This window comes from Emys orbicularis, chromosome 24 (assembly GCF_028017835.1).
Source record: "Emys orbicularis isolate rEmyOrb1 chromosome 24, rEmyOrb1.hap1, whole genome shotgun sequence".
Lineage (NCBI taxonomy): Eukaryota > Metazoa > Chordata > Testudines > Emydidae > Emys > Emys orbicularis.
In genome coordinates this window covers 8,979,483-8,996,090 of record NC_088706.1, presented here as the reverse complement: position 1 = coordinate 8,996,090, position 16,608 = coordinate 8,979,483, and the positions used below count along the sequence as shown (strand labels likewise).

Below are 16,608 nucleotides of genomic sequence, written 5' to 3'. Positions count from 1 at the left end.
GCCTGACGGTGTTGTAATCTTGTTCTAGCTGCTTCAGGAAGTCCTGTGGGGTAAGAGACTGAGCAGCAGGGCTGGGGGAGGGAGATGTGATGGAGGAAGTTGCACACATCTGCAGTTCCCCGAGTGAAGGTACTGGTGGCCCCACATTGCTGTGAGAAAGAGAGAGATTGGAGTTGCTTGTGCTTTCTCCCGGCCTTTGGAGATCCAGGTAAGTAAGTGCCAGTCAACAACAAAGCCTTTGTGTGTTGCCTGGATTGTTCCTCTTCTGTCTTCCTTAATCCTAACAGCTTCCTCACAGCTGAAAGCGTGATGGATCGCAGGACAGACCTGAGCCCTTTGAGCCCCTTATTCCCAGCCTGCTGTGTTCTTTCTTTTCCCTCCTCCTCCTTAGACTATGTGGTAGGTGACCAGCAATGACCCAAGAGCCTAAGGCAGTTGATTGTAGTTGTATTGTGCAGTAAGTGGACTTAATGCTTCTGCAACATCTTTTTTTTTTTTTAAAGTCCTTCTCCTGAAGCGTTTACAAATCTCTCCGCTACTGCACTCATCCAAGCTCATCCCTTGAATTTGTAAGACTATTCCATGCCATGAAGAGGGGCTGTTTTTTCTGTGTGGGGGACTGAGAGCTTGAAAGACAGTAGCTGGGAAATCAACCTACTCCAATCTGGCACTGCCTATTGGGCACTGCGGACAAATTATGCAAAGAGTCTCCACCTTATTCCTTTCAGCTGCCCCTTACCTTATACTTACCTCCTATATTGCTGAAGCCAGGTTCAATGCACCTTACTGCATCTGTATCTCAAAGGTAGCTGCTGACAGATGTTAAATGAATTGCACCTGGACGTGAATGGTATTTGGGGATTCGGTGTGAGTGTTGATAATACTCTGTTAGAATGGGAGTGACCACTAGAGCTGGTTGGGAAAGGAATTCTTTCCCTGTGAAAAATTGAAAAAACAAATTATTCGTCCATCTCTTCCTCCCCCCCTCCCCCTCTCCCTCGGGTTTTCTGCAATGTGGAAAATGTTCTGGTGTTAAGGGCCAGAACATTGTTTTTAAAATAATATTTCCCCCCCCAGTTTTTGGTTTTGACAAATACCGGGGGGGGTCAGAAAAATTTCAGTTTTAATCAAAAGCCACTTTGTCCCCCCCAAAATGTTTTGACGGAAAACGTTCTAGCATTTCCCTTGATCACTGCACAGTGTGTTATATTGGTGTCAAGTAGAGGTGCAACTGTGTGGGTCCCAGGATATTCGAGACACAGGGTGCGTGAGCTAATGAAAGATCTTGAACGATTACAGCCCCCACCTTGTCTCTAATGTTTAGCGTCAAGGGAGCCAGGGCTAGAAGCATTGAGCCCTTGGATCGCTTTTTCACCACTGAGCCATGTTGAAACAGTATTGCCACATTCTGGAGTGTTGTGTTGCTCTGTGAGGCAGAACCCGCAGCTCTGCATTATTTACAACACTGCAGTGGTTTATAAGGTGGTGGCTAGAAGACAAATTCTAGGGCAAGGGGTGGGTGGTGGTGGGGTCCTGCAGCCCTGGTAGGGGGAGGAGTTTTGTTACACAGCTGGAAAAATGAAGTACACCAGAAATACACCAAAAAATAAAGTATGCTAAAATACACCAGAAAATTCTCATGAAGGGAGTTCACTGAAAACATCTTTACCAGCTTCTAACCTCCAGCAAGCCCCCTTCCTGCAATGGTGCCAGCAGCTATGTTTAGCACTCACCGTTTTGTTCTCCATTAACAGTGTAGCACTGCAGTGCCTTAAACAGCCCCTCTTTTCCACCCCAGAGCTAGCTGCGTTTTAGAGGTGGAAAAGAGGATTCCTTCGCTGTAGCTCTTCAACTATTTCTAGGCTGTTAAGTAGGATGCTATTGTCCAATACACTTAACATTTTGTAGAATTCTACCTCCGCTCTAACTTTAAGGCCGATCTGACTTACGCAGTTGCTTGACAGCCCACACTTGGCTTCAGCCACCCCTTGCAACCTTAACTATGGAACGACTGGCCCCGCTCTACAATAGCGGGGTGAAAACATTTAGGATCTTTCCAGCTGAGATGCAATGATTCCATTGATTGGGATGGATTGGCCAGTACCCTATGCCCCATATAGTTATTTACCCCAGGGGCAAGTGTGTATCAACTCTACCATTCATTCATTGTATACCTGCTTGGCCTTGGGGTAAATGATTGCACAGGTGACAGGGAAATGGAGAATCTGGTCCACAAAGGAGGTGCTAAGGAGTAGTGCATGCTGTTTCCACCCTCCTACAGCAACGCTTACCTAGAACGAGGGGGTCACAACAATTCAGCAAGTGCTAGCTTCCTGAAGTGACGGAGCTAGGGCATCCCTGACCAGCCCAACCCTGTATGCTCTCTGGGAGGAAATGGGAGAGGAAATCAACTTGTTCCGGTGAAGCTGACACAGGAGTAAGGGGCTCTTTGGGGATGGTCTTCTATCCGCAGTCACAGCTGGATTCTAGCTGTCACAGGCTTCCCAGTGCGAGGCATCGTGCCTCAGTTTCCCCTCTGTAAAATGGGGTTTACTGATATTGCAACAAAGTCTAGAGGCCCCAGTTAGGGAGCAGGCAGGGAGCTGTATGCAGGATGGTTTTGCAGCTCCTTTGGGTGCTTAAGTGCTTGGAGGGAGGAGACAGTCAGATCTACCTCCCCTTAACCCTAGGCATTAGACAAACCTTCCTACAGTCGTCCTGAGCTGAGTCCTAGCGGGTAGGGCCCTGAGCTTAGAACTGAAGGCTCAATCCATCACGCACAGCTCTGTGTTCACCCACGCCTTGCACTAAACCTCAATGCAAAGCAACAGCCTTCTCTCGCCTTCCCCCAGTTTCTCTGACCTTATCCATCACACATGCTATTTCTGCCTCCGATCATGCTGCTCACAAACGGCTCTACTTATCAGCGCTGCGGGAGGACGTGTGATAGTTTGCAGCAGCCACAGCCCAGGGAGGGAGGGGAGGCGCTCTACTGTTTAAAAATGTTGCAGACACATTTTCTCCCAGCACTAATTTTCAACCAGGTCTTTGGGCTGGGCTGGACTCTGACTTTCTGGGCAATACGAAAACCAGCTTCCTAGAGATGTTTGTCCACGATGCTTCTAAGCTCTTGCTCATGAGGAGGTTTGGAAAAATTAGATTTTTTTTTTTCTCAAATCGGTAAATGTCAGTAGATTTCATCACACATGCACAAAAATCCCACTGCTGCTAACTGAAACTGACAGGCAACGTAGCTTGATAACTTCTCAGAGTTTGATTTAAGGCTCTTGACTTTTTGTATAGTTTGACAGGTGATGTTGCCAACGGGTGTTTTAACAGTTTATGAAGCTTTCACTTGTTGAATGTCAGCACCAACTGTTAAATAAATATTGCCTGACACCCCCCCCGCCCCAATTTCCTGCAACTGTGAAGATAAAAATGGTTTTAAGCGTTTTCCCCCTATCATTTTGCACAACCATGAAAACTTGATTTTTAAGCTTTTTTAAAATCAATTTATCAGTTGAAATTATAAAAAAAATACAAAGGGAGTTGTACCACTCGCCTTGTGATGTTTGCCAGTTAGCAGCATCAAGCCTTGAGCTAAATACTTAGGGGACACACACTGAACCCCCAACCTCTTTGTAACCAACAGAGCTGGAGGGCTGGAGGCAGGTCTCTGCCCCAAGAAGTGTAGGGAGCGTCTAGTCACTGCAGCGGGGAGACTCGTGTTAGCTCAAGCTAAGCGAGCGTGAGTCCGTCTGCTCGGCCTGGAAATCGTGCAGTGTAGACGTACCCTTAGAGTTCAGCCAGAGAGGCTGATCCAAGCCTGAGGTGGAGCAGAACCAAGGTCATTGCTGGAAGGCGTCACAGAAACAGCCCGGAGTGGAAGGTGAGGGAGCTGCAAACGAGGGAGGCAGCGCCGAGGCCGAGGGGCTGTTTGTGAAAGAAGGGGCGAAGATGAGAATGATGCACCGGAGTAGTGATGTGTATTGATGAGAAGGCAGACTGTACAGAAATGAGAAGTGATGGAATGGATAAGACCGAGTCGGGGCCAAAACCACTTGGGGGAAGAAAGCTACCAGAGGGGGTTCCCCTGGGCTAGTCACTGGCGTGTGCTAAAGCCCCCAGGATCTGATCTGGCTATGGAGAGGGAGAGAGAGCTTTGTAATGCTTTTAATTAAATAAAATACTGCTCGGAATTGTGTGATTATGGGAGACTTTAACTTCCCTGATACAGAGTGGAGGACAAGTGCTACTACTAATAGAAGGGCCCAGATTTTCCTGGATGTATGTGACCGCTTTCTTCACCAAATAGGCGCTGAACCAACAAGAGGTGCAGCCATTTAGATTTGGCTTTGGTGAGCAGTGATCACCAAGGGACAACCTTGGCTCGAGTGATCATGAGCTAATTCTGTTTAAATTAAATGGAAGGATAAACAAAAAGAACTCTGCAACTAGGGGCCTTGATTTCAAAGGGGCAAACTTTAAAAAACGAAGGGAATTAGGGAAGCGGACTGGACTGAAGAACTCAAGGATCAGAAGGTGGAGGTGGCTTGGAATTACTTTAAATCAAAGCTGCAGAAGCTCTCTGAAGCCTGGGTCCCAAGCAAGGGGGAAATATTTGTAGGGAAGAGTTGCAGACCAAGTTGGATGAGCAAGCATCTCAAACAGGTGATTGGAGAACGCCTACAAGGAATGGAAGATGGGAGGGATGAGCAAGGGAAGGTCAGAGAGTGTAGGAATACAGTGAGAACTGCCAAAAGCCAAGCGAAGTTGGACCTTGCAAAGGGAATTAAAGCCAATAGCGAAAGGTTCTATAGCCATATAAATAAAAGGAAAGAAGTGGGCCTACTAACCACTGAGGAGGGAGGAGTTATTTAAGTTAAGCGCCCATGTGGACACAAGAACAAATGAATAGAAACTGGCCATCAACAAGTTTAGGCTTGAAATTAAACCGTTTCCAACCATCAGAGGAGTGAAGTTCTGGAGCAGCCTCCCAAGGGGAGCATTGGGAGCAAAACCCTAACTGACTTCAAGAAAAGTTGATGGAGGGGATGGGATGGTGGGGCAGCCCACGATGGCATGTAGCTGATCTGCGACGGCGAGCAGCAAAGATCTCCAATGGTTGGTGCTGGGACACTAGATGGGGAGAGCTCTGAGTTACTCCAGAGAATTCTTTTCCTGGTGTTTGGCTGGTGGGTCTTGCCCACGTGCTCAGGGTCTAACTGATCACCATAGTTGGGGTCAGGAAGGAACTTTCCCCCAGGTCAGATTGGCAGAGACCCTGGGGTTTTTTTTGCCTTACATAAGAACGGCCATACTGGGTTAGACCAAAGGTCCATCTAGCCCAGTATCCTGTCTACCGACAGTGGCCAATGCCAGGTGCCCCAGAGGAGTGAACCTAACAGGTAATGATCAAGTGATCTCTCTCCTGCTGTCCATCATCACCCCCTGACAAACAGAGGCTAGGGACACCATTCCTTACCCATCCTGGCTAATAGCCATTAATGGACTTAACCTCCATGAATTTATCCAGTTCTCTTTTTTTGCCTTCCTCTGCAACATGGGGCGCTGGTCACTTGCAGGTTTAAACTAGTGTCAATGGTGGATTCTCTCTAACTTGAAGTCTTTAAACCATGATCTGAGGACGTCAGTAACTCAGACCGAGGTTGGAGGGTCTATTTCAGGAGTGGGTGGGTGAGGTTCTGTGGCCTGCAATGGGCCGGAGGTCAGAGTAGAGAATCATGATGGTCCCTTCTGACCTCAAAGTCTAGGGGGTCAGTTAGGAAAGAGCAGAGGGGGGGCAGAACCTCCCTGTGATTGGAGAAAGAGGGTCTCTGAGGTTCCTACCTGCTCCCAGCCTGTTCGAGCCCCTCTGGGTCTTAGCCCCTGCTCCCCAGCCGCTGCTCCAACTTCTCCAGGTCCCACTGTTGCCTCTGCGCCCCTCCCCCCAGCTGTGCCCAAGTTTACATGGGAGCTGAGCCCCCAGGACATTTCCAGTGCTGGTGTGCTCACCCTCTGCCCCAACTGCTTCCACTGCCCCTGGGCTGCAGCAGCAGCCCTGCCTGGCTGGGAGAGTCCTATTTCCTGTTGATCTCAGGCGTTGACACCAGTGGGCTGTCCTGGTGTTAACGCAAATGGGGTTAGCCTGGGGGAGAACTGCCAGGCTGGATCAGACCCATGGGCCAGCCGGTCCAGGCTCCCAGCTCTGACCATGGCCAGCATTGGACATTTCAAGGGAAGGTGCAAAAAAACTCCGCTGGAGGCCAATGTGCAATAATCTGCCCCACCCTGACAATCTCATCCTCATCCCTAATACAGAGCAGTTTGAGCCCTGACGCCTGAGCGTTTCTCTCTCTTCCGCTTCTGTTAGCATTAACTAGAGCCTCTGGTTACGCACAGAGAAGGCCAAGCCCGCCTTGAACCTTGCTAAATTCTTGGCTGCAAAACGGTGATGCCCCCCTGGGGTGTAGGGCACACGCCGGCAGCATGTTGCAATAGCCCCGCACTGCTGGCAGGGAGGAAGCCGCAGGCTGAGTCATTTCCAAGCGGCAAAGGTTGGGTGTTTTGTCCTCACGCAGAGATGCTGCTGGCTGACGCATCCGTTAGGTTGATCAGAGTTACGATATGATCGGTGAGAGCCGGCCGTGCGCTCGGCCCTGAAGAAAGCCAAGGTGCAAATGCAGTCCCTGGCCTGGGGAACCTAGCGTGCTAGCTGACAGTGCGGGCGGCACCCAATGCTGGACACACACACAGGGCCCGGGAAGCAGAGCCGGAAAGCCAGATCTTCAGATTGCTGCTGTGTTTTATTTTCTAAACCTCTGTTGAATACAGTGGGAGGAAGGAGGAGGGTGGGCAGTGTGCAACCAGTGACCTTGCAGCTGGTGAGGGGGAAAGGGGCCCAGCTGATAGCTCTGAGCCTGGATTCGTGTATGCAATACAGGGCTCGGCAGGACCAGCTGACAGCCCCAGGCCAGACCTGGAGCTTGGGCTCCGTCCTCGGCCTCCCAGCTGAGACCGAGAACGAAGAAATCATGGGCAATTGCTGATCTTTGAGGTGTAACCAGCTAGAAACTGGACTGAGAGCCACCCACTGATTCCTAGTAGCCACTCCGCAGCTGTTCAGGTGACGGCACATTTCAGCTGTGGGCTGGATTGGAGCTGCCAGGGAGAGCGGGGTCTTTGACATGAATTTCCTAGGGCTCTATTTTTGGAGGTTTCCCCATCAAGTTGCCGTCAATGGTGGGGAGGGGACATCGTAGGCTGAGTTACAATTGGGAACTGAGGACAAGCTGCGCTCCTTGGCTCCTGTCCCCCTCCACGCCCCGGCTCGGTGAGATGCCAAGAGCAGCCAGGATTAAACTCTAACAGGTGTGTTTTAACCCACCCAGCCTGAGAGAGATGCAGCTGCCAGTGCTGGTGGGGTCCCTTGCGGTCCTGCTGGGTGCGTCCCGGGCACCGGACCCTGCCCTGGAGGAAGGCTGGCGAGGATGGAAGACCTTCCACGCTAAGGAGTATCCTGAAGTAAGTACTGCAGCCCCAGTGACTCTTTGTGGCTTGGCCACTGTGACCGTCTCGTCGGCTGTCCCCCGGCTCGCTCCATCTCCTCCGCTCCCTGGGAGCGGGATTTCCTCGCTCGGCTGCATTTGAACCAAACCGAGTGGCTAGAGCCCGAGCTTCGAGGATTTGGGGGTAGAGGAGAGGGAAGTAGCGAGCAAGGCCTTCTCGCAATCCAGCGCTTCCAGCCCCAGCGGCCTGAGAGCGAGCAGCACCCACCGGGCCGTGCGAAGCGGCCAGGGCACGGCCAGACTCGACTTCCCGGAGAGCCGTGGTGGCTTGGCCGGGAGGTTGTAGGACCTGGATGTCAGCTGCCCCTGTAGGGGAGCTGTTGCTTTCTTCCTCGCTGGGGTCTGATGGAGGATGGGGTGAGCCCCAATGGCTGTAGGGGTTTGGCTGCTCCTCCACCCTCTGGGAAGCCTCAGGGCTCCCCCAGCTCCTGTGGGGTTTCAGCCACTCTTAGGCTGGATTTTGGCACATCTGCTCCCAGCTGGAAATAGGGAGATTCGGGGGTTAATGGAGCTGGGAGAAGGAGGGGTAGTCTTAGGGGATGCCCTATTTAGCCAGGCCTGGGAGAGGAGGGGGACATGTGCTCTGCCCCCGTACTTCAGCCCCTGCAAGCAGCTGTGGTGCACGGAGAATCAGGGAGGATTGGGAGCAGGCAGGAAAGCTACCAGCTCTCAAACGTTTGAGGCAAAATGTTTGCTGCTTTCTCTTACCCTCGCTGCTCCGCCCTCCCCAGCCCCGCGGCCTGTGCTCACCGGCTGCACAGAGCCTGCCCAGGCGAGCCGAGCTCCTGGCCGGCTTGCGGGTGCCTGGATTCCCACGTGTCGCCCCCCTCAATGGAACCCAGGCCAGGCTGGGGCCAACCACGGCTCCCGTCACTGCCTGCCTGCTAGATGTTTGCTTGCAGGGCGCGGGGGCCCTGGCCAAGTGTAACCAAGCTGTCGCTCCGTCCCCTGGCAGGAGGCGGAAGCTTTCCGCAGGACGGTCTGGGAGAAGAACCTGCGGCGGATCGAGCGCCACAACCTGGAGGAGTCTCTGGGGAAGCACAGCTACCGCCTGGAAATGAACCACTTCGGGGACCTGGTAACCTGCCCCCCGGCGCGGATCCTGGCACTTGGTTGCGGGGCGAGGCACCCGTGGGACCAAACCCGAAGCCTCCTCCCTGGTTTCTCCCCCTGCCTCACATGACTCCCCACTTCTCGCTGGGCCCGGCAGATCCCAGCTCCCAGCCCACCCGTGACTCCGCTCCCCTCGCCCCATCCACCTCCATACCACTGCTGCCCCCACTCACGTCAGGGCCCCGCTGTTTTATAACTTTCCCTCCTTCAGCACCTGCCTCTTCATTGGCCTCCTAGCTGCCGTTGGTGCAAGAGCCTCCTCCTACGCAGCTCCCCAGCCTCCCCGTGGGGCTGCCTCCCCCTCTCTCAACATCATCAGCTGTCTGATCTGTCTGTATCCTCAGGGGTTGGGGGCCAGGGCCAGGGCTGAGAATGCAGCTCCTCTGTTGGCCAGGAGTTCTCGGTCGCGTGCTCTCCGGATTTAAAATTTTCCTTCCCCTCCAGACGGACGAAGAGTTTAACCAGCTTCTGAATGGTTTCCTAGCCGAGCGGCATGGCGGGAAGGTGCCTCTCTTCCAGGAATTGGCTGCTTGGGAGACTCCCACGGAGGTGGACTGGCGCGCAAAGGGTTACGTCACCCCCGTGAAAAACCAGGTGGGTGCCGGTGCAGAGAGCTCCCTGCTTGGGGCCTAACCCCTCAGCCAGCCATGGAAACCTCCCAGCCCCGGAGCTCCCTGTCACTGGCCCCCAGAGCCTGGGTCAAGGCAAGCCTCAGGCGGGCCTGGCTGCCTGTCCGAACAGCGTCGCTGCCTGTGGTTTCCTGGCTGATGGATGGAGGGGCCCTTGGCTGCCCCTCTGGAATGTGCTCAGCCCGGGGCCTAGAGGACGGCCTGGCAGGTGGGGTGGCAGTGGCTAACCCGCGTGGAATTGGTAGGCCCTTGGCCTGTCCTGGTTTTCATGAAGCCCCATGGAATGGGCCTTTGCCCCCCTGGGGCCCTGCCTCTGCCTCCCCAAGGGCCTTTGCCTGGAGCTTGAGCCTGATCCAGACCCTGCCGTGCAGGAGTTGGGTTCACTTCGGCCACGTGCCCCGCCGCGCTGGGGCGGGAGCCGGGATCGCTAAAAGCAGGCGGTGGTGGGACTCTCTTCCCCCGTCTAACAGCAACCGCCAGAGGGAGCAAGCCCCAGAGGCGAGGGTCCCCGTTGCAAATCCCCAACCCCCAGCTCTGCCACGGGACGGAGGGGCAGCCAGAGCACCCCAGCTGCTCTCTGCTGCTGCTGCTCCGGTTCCCCGGCCTCGCGTTGGGGCTCGGACTCCCTCCCGCCGCTTTCCAGCGAGCAAGAGCTTGTAAGGCCCTGACGATTATCTAAGCCGCCCGCCTGCCTGCATCACACAGCCCAGGGAACCTCCCGCTGGGATTCTTGCACTGAGCCCAGCAGCTCCTGGTTGAGCTAGAACGGTGGTTCTCAACCCGTGGCCCAATCAGCACACGGCCGCGGCCCATGGGACGTCCTCCGGGCCAAATAGATTGAGAACGTCTGAGCTAGAACCTGTCCCCCACCCACCTGCCTTGCTTTCTGCAGGGCCACTGCGGGTCCTGCTGGGCTTTCAGTGCCACGGGAGCCCTGGAGGGCTTGGTCTTCAAGAAGACGGGCAAACTGCTGTCGCTGAGCGAGCAGAACCTCATGGACTGCTCGAGGAGGCTGGGGAACAACGGGTGCCATGGGGGCTTCATCACTCGGGCCTTCCAGTACGTGCGGGACAACAAGGGCATCAACTCGGAGCTCAACTACCCCTACTTGGAGAGGGTAACGTAGGCGAGCGTGGCCTTCTGGGGCGGGCGGCTGCTTCTCCAGGGAGCAGTGCCCGAGCTCCCGTTCCATCTCCTTTCTCTGCAGGACGAATTCAGCTGCCATTACAACCCCCAGGACAACGCTGCCAACTGCACCTCTCTCATGCAGATCCAGCCGGGCAACGAGACAGCTCTGGAGCAGGCGGTGGCCACTGTCGGCCCGGTCTCCGTTGCCGTGGATGCCAGCACCTTCTACTTCCACTTCTACAAGTCAGGTACCAAACGTCCCAGAGAGTCTATGGTCAGAAGGGATCACTGGGATAATCTAACCCAGTGGTTTTCAACCTTTTCTCATTTGCGGACCCCATACCTTTTGAATGGAGGGGCGGACCCCTTTGGAAATCGGAGGCATTGTCGGCAGACTCCCAGGAGTCCACCGGCCACAGGTTGGAAGCTACTGATCTAGTCTGATGTCTTGCATAATGCAGGCCGTAGGACTTGCCTGAATTAATTGCTAGAGCACAGAGGTGCAGACTTTACAATGTGCCGGGGGGGGGGTGCTTGCCCCTCCGGCTCTGCCCCAAGCCCTGCCCTCACTCCGCCTCCGCCCCCAAGGCCCCACCCCCACCCCGTTTCTTCCTGCCCTGTCCTTGCTCCTCCCTCCTCCCCCCCAGAGCCTCCTGCATGCTGTGAAACAGTGGATTGCGGCGGGCAGGAGGCGCTGCGGGGAGGGGGAGGTTCTGATAGGGGGGCTGCCGGTGGGTGCTCCGCACCCACCATTTTCCCCCCGTGGGTGCTCCAGCCCCAGAGCACCCACAGAGTCAGCACCTCTGCTTCAGCAGATCTTTTAGGAAACCTTGATTTAAAAATTGCCCAGGAGGGAGAATCCACCGTGAGTTCCAATGGTTAATTACCCTCACTGTGAAAAGTCTGCCCCTTATTTCCAGTCTGAATTTGTTTAGCTTCAACTTCCAGCCATTCGATCACGTTACGCCTTTGTCTGCTAGACTAAAGAGCCCATTCTCAAATATTTATTCCCCCTGGAGGTACTTAGAGACTGGTAAGTCACCCCTTAGCCTTCACTTGAAGCTAAATAGAACTGAGCTCCTCGCTTGAGTCAATCACTATGGGGCGTGTTTTCTGAGCGACATAGTTATACCAACCTAACCCCCGGGTCTATTCAGCACTACCGCGACAGGAGGCCTTCTCCCGTCAACAGAGCTACTGCTTCTCAGGGAGGTGGAGTACCAACCCCGAGGGGAGAAACTCTCCCATTGACATAGGGAGCATCTTCGCTAAGCGCTACAGCCGGAGACAAGCCCAGATTCTTTGATCGTCATGATGACTCTGCTCTGAGCCCTCTCCAATTTATCGACGTCCTTCTGTGCAGACCAGAACAGGACACGGGATTCCAGCACTTTGGCTCGGGGCTTTTTCACTGCGCTGTCCGGGCTCCCATCCGGAATGACTGGGTCTGTCGCTTAGTTTCATCTCACCTCCCGGGGGGCACTTGATTACCTCCTTCCCCAGCTGGGCCTGCTATCTGACAGCCTGCAGGGACCAAGCAGGCTTCAATCCAATGCCCTGGGGGAGTTTTTCCTTCCAATCCGCTGGGACCTCCCTCCAGGGTCTGCTTCTGTTCCGAGAGGGAGAGACCCGCAGCAGCTCATCTCACTCCGGCTTTGCTCTCCCCAGGAGTCTTCACCGACAGCCAGTGCAGCCAAACAGTGAACCACGCGATGCTGGCCGTGGGCTACGGCACATCTCAGGAGAATGGGAAGACCGCCCCCTACTGGCTCCTAAAGAACAGGTGAGGGGGAGTAGCCAGGCGAGAGAGCTCTCCCCGAGACACCCTTGGCACACTCACCTCTGTCGCCTTCTGGCGGCATCCAAAGCTGCCTCCAACCCATGCCCTCTGTGAAAATGCACCCCCCCACTTCCTCCCCAGCCCCCAACTGTATGTGTACACACATCAAGGGGGTTCCAAAGAGGATGGATCTAGACTGTTCTCAGTGGTGGCAGATGACAGAACAAGGAGCAATGGTCTCAAGTTGCAGTGGGGGAGGTCTAGGTTGGATATTAGGATACACTATTTCACTAGGAGGGTGGTGAAGCACTGGAACGGGTTACCTAGGGAAGTGGTGGAATCTCCTTCCTTAGAGGTTTTTAAGGCCCAGCTTGACAAAGCCCTGGCTGGGATGACTTAGTTGGGGATTAGGTCCTGCTCTGAGCAGGGGGTTGGACTAGATGACCTCCTGAGGTCCCTTCCAACCCTGATATTCTATGATTCTATGATCAAAACACGCCCCGCCCCCAAGATGTGCACCCTCCCCTCAGATTGCATGTACACACACATGTAAACTCCCCCCCTTACCCCTCCTGCAGGACACTCTGTGCCAACTCAATCCTGCCCCCCAGCATGCAGGTGCCCACGTGTGAACTCACAACCCTTCACCCTGCTCCCCGACCGTACGCATTCCCAAGGCCTCAGGATGGGCACTCGTGCAAACTTGCACCTCCCCACCCCGGAGATCTGTCTCGCTCTGGGCCTGTCTTTGGATTTTTGCCTTCTCAAAATGAAAGAGCTAAGCAGCTGTCAGGAGCCAGGCGTACGTGGACTGAGCGCTGGGCAAGCCTCCCCCACCTTCCACTGCCTCAGTGCCACGTGGCTACTTTCCCTCCCCTCTCCCTGGCGACTCCTGAAATGAGAAGGCCAAACTTGCTAGTTGACGGAGGGGTATTCTGGAGAAATGGCTTAGCTGAGGCTGCCAGATTTATTCCCTTTGTGATCGAAGGCAGAAGGGACGTGCCAATGCACAGCATCCCGCTGCAGAGAACAAGCGTTTGGTGCCTTCATTGGATGGTCTGGAGAACCTGAGATCAGCCAGTGGACAGCTGGTTAGGCAGATGCTCAAAGCATCCTTGAAGCTGGCCTCTAGCACAGTGGTTTTTAAACTCTTTTTCTGGGGACCCAGTTGAAGAAAATTCTTGATGCCCGTGACCCAAAGGAGCTGGGGATGAGGGGTTTGGGGTGTGGGAGGGGCTCGGGGCTGGGGCAGAGGGTTTGGCTGCGGGGGGGGGGGGGCTGGGAATGAGGGGTTCAGAGTGTGGGAGGGGGCTCTGGGCTGGGGCAGGGGGTTGGGGTGCAGGGTGGGGGGTCAGGGCTCTGGGCTGGGGGTGCAGGTTCTGGGGTGGGGCCAGGGATGAGGGGTTTGGGGTGCGGGAGGGGGCTCTGGTTTGGGGGGGGATCAAGGCTGGGGGTTGGGGGTCTGGGGTCTGGGTGCAGGCTCTGGGGTGAGGCCGGGGATGAGGGGTTTGGGGTACAGGAAGGGGCTCTGGGTTTAGGGTGGAGCTTAGGGCAGGGGATTGGGGCGTGGGGTTGGGGCACGGGCTTACCTCGGGCGGCTCCCGGGCAGCGGCACAGCGGGGGTGCAAAGGCAGACTTCTCGGTCAATGGGAGTGCGGAGCCGGTGCTCGGGGCGGGGGCAGCGCGTGCAGCTCCATTGCCCCCCCACCTAGGAGCCGGACCTGCTGCTGGCCGCTTCCGGGGCGCAGCGTGGTGTCAGAACAGGTAGGGACTAGCCTGTCTTAGCCGGGAGCACTGCAGATGGGACTTTTAACGGCCCGGTCGGCGGTGCTAACCAGTGCCCGCAGTTTGAAAACCACTGGTCTAGCATATTGGGACAACTTTTCTTTCTCATTATAATGTTCAAACGCCCTTCTGTTCCCACAGAGATTCTCTCATGCTCTCTTCACTTTATCTTCCCGCAGCTGGTCTGAGCTATGGGGCGAAAAAGGTTACATCCGGCTGGCGAAAGGAGCCAACAATCACTGTGGTGTGGCCAATCAAGCAAGCTATCCCGTCTTGTAGCCAGTGCTGGGTTTTCCTCCTGCCCTGGGCCTGCATGGCAGAAGGCCTCACATACTGTGTGGGGTTTTTTTTCTTCCCACAGTCAAAATGACTTGATCTTCGTCTTCAGCATGGAGATTCTTTTTGCTCCTGGCAGTGATTTCTGGGCTATTTCTTAGCTGCGATTTACATGGGTTTAGAAGCGATTAAAAGTTGTGCAGCAAATTGCTCTTGCAAGCCTGGGTAAGTCCTGTTCTGGTTACGCCGCAGCATCGCTGAACGAGGCTTAGTGGCCTGTCCGACGTATTCATAAAATAAAGAATGTTTTCCTCTCAGTGTGAAAACCAGTCTCCTTGTGGGTTTGAAAGATGATTAAAGATGCTTCTCCGTAGGAGCTTTCTATACACCTCACAAGTTCCCTTAGCTGTTAGATCCCATTTTCCTCTTTAGCTAAAGCCCAAAAGCCCGTGGAGACCGTGCCAAACCGGCTGCCAACAAAACCACGAAGATGATGATGGGAAGGTGTAGAAGTGCCTGTAACCTGAGTCTGTATTATTAAAGCACTGCCTCTGTGCAGGCAGGATCTAAGACCGCAGAGCTTACTGTCCTGAAGATATGTATTTACAACCAAACAGGAACAACAAGGCAAGAAGCCATATAAATAGCTCCCGTTACATTTGCTCCCCAGGCCCTCTTTATTCAGATATGATGATGCCAGGGAGAAAGAAAGCGATTAGAACCCCATCAAATTCTCTATATCATTTTTCATTTTATTTTTGGGGGGAATTTTGTGTGGTTTCATTTTCTCCAGCCAGAGGAGGGTCAGATGCTGGTTCCAGTGGAGTAGGAAGCCGGGGTGGGGGGAGTTTGCAATGCAAACCCACCCCATACTCTTTGGCCCTATGCGCCAGCTTGCAATGCTACTCACTCAAATTTGGCCCAGCCATCTCCCACCATCATGACAGAGGGGCAGCTGGGCCAAACCCAAGTGCTGCTGCTACCCCGTGTACTAGGTCCCCAGGCTCAACCTCACAGGCGGTAGCTGCCACTGCAGGGAGTTTTTGTTTTATTTTACACCTTGTTTTTCGTTTTCTTTGGTATTTGCAAAACAAAAAACCCACAGGGCTGTTAAAATGACCATTACCCAACAATGTTTGAGTAAAGCAAAAGGGGAGTACTGCCCAATGGTTAGAACTGGGAAGCAAGAGAACAGAGCACTATTCTCAACTCTGACACACCTTGGGGCTGGTCACGTCCCATTTCTGTGCCTCGGTTTCCCCATCCACAGCAGGTGGGTGATAATACCGACCAAATGCCCTGCCGTGGTGTTTGTAAAGCCCTTTGAGCCCCGCTGGAGAAAGGGGATAGCAGCTTCATCTATTGTTGCAGTGAGGTCTCATGTGCTTGGAGCCCCTTCCCATCAATCCCGCCCTTCTAGGCTGTATTCCTTGCTTGTTACCGAGGCAGAAGGTGGCTGTGGGCGAGGGGTAAAGCTCTCAGCTGAAAGCTAGAGTCTGGGAGGGAGGCCCCTGGTGCTTCATGCCTGCAACTGTTCAAATCTGTCAATGTACCAGCCCAAAAGAGTGACCTGTAGGTCACCCCTGGACCTCAGGCAGCGAACACCTGCCCATGCCAACGGCAGATATCCACCTGTCTCTTCGCCAGGCTTCCAAGAGCCATGCAATCTGAGCAGCATCAGCATGTGTGAAGGGCGGGGGGAGTCCAGAATTCTGCTCAATGAGCCTTGTTACTGCTGTCGCTGTTCTGGCCTATTCTCGGGACGCTGCGCCGAAGCTGCCCTGTGCCTTGGAAGCCTAGTTTGACAATTTGCTTTGCAGCATACAACACTCAACCCAGCTGGTGTCCTTCATGCTAAACCTCCTGAGATTTATGAGAGAATTAGCAGCTCCTTCAGCTTTATTTGCCCCTCGCTCTATGAAATCGCAAGCTGTACTTATGGTATAAATCAAGCATTTCACAGCCAGCTTCAGGAACAGTTAGATTGATTGCTGCGCTTACAGGCAGCAGCGCTGGCTCTCCGCAGCACCTCTGTCAAAGAGCAGCCAGTCCCTCATTTTTAGCAGGGGGCCTGGGCTGGCTAAGGTCATTGCATGAGCATATGAGCCAGACCCAATGGACACGGACCTGAAAGAGATGGAGGGAAGAGGAGATTTTTTATTTTATGGTTTGGGGGTGGGGTGGGGTGGGGGGGCTAATTTAGTGCTGGCCTATTTGACAGCCCTGGAGAATGAAATCTTCTCGTTATCAAATATGGGCAGTGAGCAGCAGTGCAAGCTTCTCCTATGGTGTGCGGCCAGCATACTGACCTGTAGGGGGTGAAAAGGAG

The 16,608-nt window shown here is 54.2% G+C and overlaps 1 protein-coding gene across 2 annotated transcripts; it reads left to right on the top strand.

The window, feature by feature from the left end:
- The first annotated feature begins 82 nt into the window (after window positions 1–82).
- On the top strand, window positions 83–14,599 carry LOC135893986 (procathepsin L-like). 2 transcript variants are annotated; one of them, XM_065421949.1, is made up of 8 exons: window positions 83–208; window positions 7,392–7,524; window positions 8,524–8,646; window positions 9,126–9,275; window positions 10,203–10,427; window positions 10,518–10,686; window positions 12,107–12,221; window positions 14,183–14,599. In XM_065421949.1, exons 2-8 carry the CDS (start codon window positions 7,402–7,404, stop codon window positions 14,280–14,282), a joined length of 1,005 nt encoding a protein of 334 aa, XP_065278021.1. In that variant the 5' UTR covers window positions 83–208; window positions 7,392–7,401; the 3' UTR covers window positions 14,283–14,599. The 2 variants fall into 2 exon arrangements, with proteins under 2 accessions (XP_065278021.1, XP_065278022.1); XM_065421950.1 differs by lacking the exon at window positions 83–208 and adding an exon at window positions 6,621–6,674.
- The last annotated feature ends 2,009 nt before the right edge of the window (window positions 14,600–16,608 follow it).